Source organism: Trifolium pratense, linkage group LG7, assembly GCF_020283565.1.
Source record: "Trifolium pratense cultivar HEN17-A07 linkage group LG7, ARS_RC_1.1, whole genome shotgun sequence".
In the NCBI taxonomy this organism is placed as follows: domain Eukaryota; kingdom Viridiplantae; phylum Streptophyta; class Magnoliopsida; order Fabales; family Fabaceae; genus Trifolium; species Trifolium pratense.
Window position 1 is genome coordinate 3,965,512 of NC_060065.1, and position 6,521 is coordinate 3,972,032.

The 6,521-nt window shown below is 35.0% G+C and overlaps 1 protein-coding gene across 1 annotated transcript; it reads left to right on the forward strand.

Annotated features, from left to right (window-relative positions):
* Nucleotides 1–282: 282 nt before the first annotated feature.
* LOC123893952 lies at nt 283–1,118 on the forward strand. Its single transcript, XM_045943793.1, has 3 exons — nt 283–407; nt 543–981; nt 1,074–1,118. The coding sequence occupies exons 1-3, from the start codon at nt 283–285 to the stop codon at nt 1,116–1,118; spliced, it is 609 nt and encodes a 202-aa protein (XP_045799749.1).
* The last annotated feature ends 5,403 nt before the right edge of the window (nt 1,119–6,521 follow it).

Genomic DNA, 6,521 nt, shown 5'->3' on the forward strand with positions numbered 1-6,521 from the left:
GAAGCCATAAATTTTATTGAGCCTAGGCAAAAATTTAATGGAGGTTTGGGGGTTAGACAGTTGAGGGAGTTTAACCTAGCGTTGTTGGGTAAGTGGTGTTGGAGGCTGTTGGTGGATAGAGAGGGTTTGTGGTATAGAGTTTTGGTAGCTCGGTATGGGGTTGAGGGCGGTAGACTTAGGGAGGGTGGTCAGAGAGGTTCGGTGTGGTGGAGGGAGGTAGTGCGTATTAGGGAGGGTGTGGGTGAGTCAGGAGGTAGTTGGTTCGGGGAGCATGTTTTGAGGATGGTGGGGGACGGTTCTGATACTCTATTTTGGACTGATCCCTGGTTGGATGGGGTATCGTTGAGGGAGAGGTTTGGGCGTCTTTTTATGTTGGCAGAGACCAAATTTCTCTCGGTTGCAGAGATGTATGCTTTAGGTTGGGGGATAGGCGGAGAGGCGTGGAAGTGGCGGAGGCAGTTGAGGGCGTGGGAGGAGGAGTTGTTGGGGGAGTGTCAGACTTTACTTCTTGACATTTCTTTGCAGGATCAGACTTTGGATAGGTGGCAGTGGCGCCCAGATCCAGACACAGGTTATACTGTCAGGGGAGCTTATCAGATTTTGACTTCTCAGGCTTCAGTTACGTTGCATGTTGCGGAGAATCTTATATGGCATCCTCAGGTTCCGTTGAAGGTGTCCATTTTTGCTTGGCGTTTATTGCGGGATAGATTGCCCACGAGAGCCAACCTGGTCAATCGTGGTGTTTTATCTTCTACAGCTGACACATGTGTTTTTGGTTGCGGAGTGGCTGAGTCGGCACATCATTTATTTCTTTCATGTAGCTTCGCTGGATCTCTATGGGACTTAGTTCGCGGTTGGGTTGACTTTTCTCCAGTGGTTTCTACTACTTTGCGTGATCATTTTGCCCAGTTTACAGCTTCTGCAGGTGTATCTCGAGCGCGGCGGTCCTTTATGCAGCTTCTTTGGCTCGCTTGTGCTTGGGTGATATGGACAGAGAGAAATCATCGATTATTCAAAGGCTCAACAAACACATCTCATCTTTTATTGGACAAGATCAAGCTTTTCTCTTTTAGGTGGTTGAGGATGACGAGTATCACGTTAGCTTTAAACTACCATAGCTGGTTGTCTAGTCCATTGTTGTGTTTGGGTTTTGTTTGATCTGATTGTGATTGCATCTATTTAACTCTATTGTAAACTTGTTGTAGTCTACTTCGGTACGCCTTGTGCTGGGGAGGCTGTTTGTGTTAATATATTCCATTTTAGTTTCTTAAAAAAAAAAAAATTAATCTAACAAAAAATTCCCAATTTTGAACTAAATTTTTTTATATTTTGGAATGGAAGAGGGCCGAAGCCCAAAAGAAAAAGATTACATCATCATCAAAACAGCCTTAATAAATTACGGGCAAACATCACAAAACTGTAAGTCCTCTGACAAGGTGAAAGCCAATTCAGCTAGTCCAGCACATCTATTGGTTTCCACGTAGCTGTGGCTTCTGTTAACTTCCCAATTAAGCTCCAGCAATTGTTTTATACACTGTATCAGCCTATACCCCATTGCATTGCCTCCATCTCCATTCTTGATACTATTGATGACAGCATGAGAATGAACACAAATTTCTACCTTTTCAAAGCCTTTAGCTTGTGCCAGCTTCAAGCCTTCAAAAACACCCCATAATTCTGCAACAAAGGCACTGCATTGTCCTATATATTTGGAGAAGCCTCTAGCCATTCTTTATTTTCACCTATAATCAATCCCCCACAAGGCCACAACCAGCTCTGCCATCTTGTCTTCATGCTCCATCTCCATCCGTATTAATTTTGACCCAACCCGAGTTGGGAGGAGTCCAGCCAATATTCACAAGAGATTTGCATCCCCTATTCATGTTTCTTCCCTCCTGCACAGCCATATTGTAATCGCATGCAATTTTTCGGATCCATTGCCACAGTTCCGGCGGCCTTGAGACATATTATTGTCATGACTCTCCTTGTTTCGCCACATCCAAAGAGTATGACATGTTACTGCCCACAAAGAACTCCACTTGATTTGATCTTTATCCACCACACTACCCTAAGAGTTTTAGTTTATCTCATTATTGAACAAAAAAATTTAATTTATTCCTAAACTAACCCCTAAAAATCTTATTTTTGCTCTAGTATTGACCGCTAGTATTGATAACTATTTTATTCGTAAACTAAAAGTTAATTAAGATTACTATTGCAAATATATATATATATAACACAAAATAAATAAAATAAAAAATTATAAGAAAAATACAAACTTTTTATAAATACTAGCGGTTAGATATGCGCGTTCCGCATGCAAACGTATGGAAAAAAAAAAAGCCTTATGTTATGGTGAGTTGTTAATAAAAGATATTTGCTGTTAAAATAAAAAAATATCTTATGTTATGGTGAATTTGTTAATAAAAGATTTTTGCCGCTAAAAAAAAAGTCAAGGATATTGTTGGTATTATGAAAAGTCCACACCAAAATTTTGTGTATCCTCTTTATATATAGGTATAAATAATCACCGAGGTAAGATTTTTTTTTATACACCAAGGTAAAATAATTTAAAATAATATATTTGTGAACCTTTAATTTAGGCTATTTTTTGGTAACAAATTTAAAATAAAAAACTTTTTTTAGTAGGCTTAAATAATCAATTTGTCCATGTAAATTCGTGAGTTTTTGATTTTCATCCCTCTATCTTTTTTATTTTTAAAAACAACCCTTGAAAGAGCAAATATTTTTGGTTTTGGTCCCTAGAGTCAAAGTTTGTTAAGAAAAAACGCATATGCGGCAAACAGATGCTGACGTGCTAACATGTGACATGACAAGTTAGGATGACGTGTCAAAAATTATGCCCAGTCATCAATTTATAGAGACCAAATCCAATAATAAAATTACAAAGATGGACCAAATCTAAAAAAACGAAATTAAACAATTTTTTTTTCATATTCTTATTTCTTTAAACCATTAAATTGACACATATTTCTCTAAATCCGTTAACCTACATCTCGTATCAATATTTCACTCCAACCAACATTCACAACTTGTTTTTACAATCAATATAATGAATATTTATAATCTATATCTTATTGTCTCGTTTTTACCTGTGATACTAAAAATAAAATCACAGAAGTGTTTTTGATAGGGAACCAATTTCTAATAGGCAAGATCGAGAGTGGATCTCTCGAGTCTAATCTAGGAATGACAATTGGTAGGGTATGAGTAGGGTACTATAGTATCCATCCTCATACCCGCAGTTTGAAAAAATACCTGTACCCATCCCTATACTCCGTGGGTAACAACCTTTGTACCCGTCCTCATACCCTATGGGTACCTAGGTACCCATACCCGTTCCCGTTACCCGCAATTTTACTAAAAATAAATTGATCAATTATAAAATATTATATCGTTTTAATAAATTAATTTTTTTAAAAGATTTTAATGTTGACTCGTCAAAATTATAAACAAAATTTTTACTAACCTCATGTAAAGTTCATTTTCTTCTTGACATATTCACATTGTGTTTGTATTATGTTTTTTTTTTTTTTTTTTTTTTTTTTGGTCAGGTAGCCTAGTGGCTTGAAATTCCACCTTTAAAGATGGATAAGTGGAGTGTCCAGGGTTCGAACCCTGGCTCCTGCATATAAAATGCTGATGTCCCAACCAATTGAGCTAAGCTCATGGGGACTGTGTTTGTATTATGTTATAAATAAATTTTTTTATTAAAAATTTGTAATAGTTTAATAGTGTTGTATTTTTTACAATTGATATACATATGTAATTATATAATAATATATATAAAATAAATAAATATATATTATGCGGTTATGGGGCGGGGTGGGTACTAAGGTATGTATATATGTACCCGCACCCATACCCGTTGTTTTTTGCGGGTAATTATCCATATCCGTGTCCGTACCCAAAATGCGGATTTTTATCTTACTCATTGTGGGTATTTTTTTGTGGATGCCCACCGGGTATGGGTCAAATTGACTCTAATCTTAAATGGAGGCTGTCAGTATTGATCTGTACCTTCCAATTTTTTTTTAATGATATGAACTGTAACTTAAAAAAAAGGACTGGAGGGCTGATACGTCATAGGAGGAAAACTTGACGAGAGGGAATATGCTCTCATGCAAGATCTATCTAATTGAAAAAATAAAATAGTAATTTGTAAAGATGACATCTAATTGTGGAAATTATTGGAAGCTTATTTGAAAAAAATAAAAGTGTTTGATAAAAAAAATTCTCACGAGCTTATAGTTTTTTACAGTTTTTTTCATTTTTAATCTTTAATTATTATTTTTTATAAAATAAAAAACTACCTAATAAAACAAAAAAAATCGCGAATATTGGACGAGTTGATTATTTAAATCTTTACCTATATATAGAGATATACAAAAAAAAAATTGGTATGAACTTTTCATAATACCAACAATACCATTGATTATTATTATTTTTTGAGCAGCAAAAATCGTTTATTAAAAAACTCATCATAAACATGTATTTTTTTTTTAGCAAAAATCTTTTATTAACAAATTCACCATAATATAATACATGTATTTTATTTCAAAAATCTTTTATTAACAAATTCACCGTAAAATAAGATATGTTTTTTTTTTAATATTTTTTTTACATAAATTTACATAATAGACACGCGTTAAAATTTGAGATCGATCAATCGAGTATAGTACCTTGTTTTTCTTCTTCCTCCTTGAATCCTGCCTGCGGATGCAACATATTTCCTGAATATGGAAAGGAAGAGAACAAAAGCAACAAATTGTGTGAAATTTAGTGTTTATTTACCCGATGAGTGTTGGGAACTTGTATTCAAACACTTGATGGATGATGAAAACTGCTACTCTCTCTCCCTCGTCTCGAAACAGTTTCTCTCCATCACTAACCGTTTCCGATTCTCTCTCACTATCAAATACTATCAAACAACAGAACAAGTTCTCTACTTGATCCGAAGATTCCCCAACCTCACTTCCCTCCATCTCTGTGGTCAGTGTTGTGGCGATATCGATAACATTCTCCACCAAATATCTACTCTCACATTCAATCTCACATCACTCAAACTCTCAAACCTAACAACCATGCCTACTAATGGCTTACTTGATTTCTATCACAATTATAGAACTTTAAACAATCTCCCTTGTTTCTTAACCTCTTTCACTTGTTCCTACACAGATTATCTTAGCGCCACTCACATCTTCCTCATTATTGATTGTTTCCCGAATTTGCAACTCCTTGATTTGAATCGTTGTGATCACATATCTAATCAAGGTATTTATTATGTTTTACAGAGATGTCTTAACATTACACATCTCAACTTATCCGGCTGTTCGGGTTTGAAGCTACATACAATGGTGAACTTTCAACTTCCTAAATTGGAGGTGTTGAACTTGTCACGTTCAACCGTTGACGATCAAACACTCAATGTTATTTCAAATAGTTGTCGTGGGATTTTGCAACTATTACTTAAATATTGTCATTATGTCACACACAATGGAGTTGACTGCGTGCTACAAAATTGCACACAACTCAGAGAGATCAATTTGAACGGTGGTGTTAAAGATAACATGGTTCATTTAAATTTTGACTCAATGGTATTTTTAAGGCCATCGTTGACAAAGATAACTCTTCCAACTGGGTTGTGTTGGGTTCGATAGCTCAATTTACAGATGTGTATTTTTCTCTTTTGTCTATGCGGATATATAATTGCCCAATTTTTTGTATAACATATTTTATATAATGCACAATACTATAATTTAAGCAGATTGCTGTTATATGCAGTTCTAAATTGTATTGCTTTTGCCTTGAAACAAATATGTATGTGCAAGATTTGTCTTAAAAGTCGAAACAAATGAGGTCACAAATCTTTTACAATTTTTTTCCATCACATTAGGATAGACTCAAATAAAGGGTGTCATGTTGCAAAAACTTCATGTCTCTATTTTCAGACAATAGTTCCAACTTAATTATGGATCTTATTATGCAAATACAAAGTTGGGGTTTCGTTATTAGTGATATTTATTCATGATCTACTGTACTAATCTAGCCATGATGGTTTCCCTTACTGATTTTTAGATAGGTTTTATGTTGAATTTAAGATTTATTACATTGTAAGAACTAAAGTGAGATTCAATTTATTTTAGAACTGACATTTGTTACACATGGAATTTATTTTTTGCTTGGTATAAAATAAAGCCGTGTGGAGTATGCAACTATGCTTCAAAATATTGCATAACATGTGGAGTATGCAACTATGCATGAGCGAGTACTTTGGTTTATTTTTGGAAAGTTTCAGGTCCTGCTCTAAGCCAGTGACAAACTTCGAAGTATGTATGTGTAGGATCCGAACCGTCGATTAATTATACTATAATGTTGACCTTTAACATTTGATGAAAATCAAAGGTCTGAGGATCTAAACCCGTATGTAACTGTAAAGAGAATGAGAAACCTGGATTTTGGATTGGTTCCTCAAAATCAGGTGAGACTTATCCATGAAA

What these genes read in the sequence shown, in the direction of transcription:
- LOC123893952 (XM_045943793.1), top strand. Translation starts at nt 283, where the DNA reads ATGGTGGGGGACGGTTCTGATACTCTATTTTGGACTGATCCCTGGTTG. An exon ending in TTTCTCTCGGTTGCAGAGAT is followed by an intron (nt 408 to 542) that starts GTATGCTTTAGG and finishes GACTTTGGATAG; the next exon opens with GTGGCAGTGGCGCCCAGATC. An exon ending in TTTGGCTCGCTTGTGCTTGG is followed by an intron (nt 982 to 1,073) that starts GTGATATGGACA and finishes TTTCTCTTTTAG; the next exon opens with GTGGTTGAGGATGACGAGTA.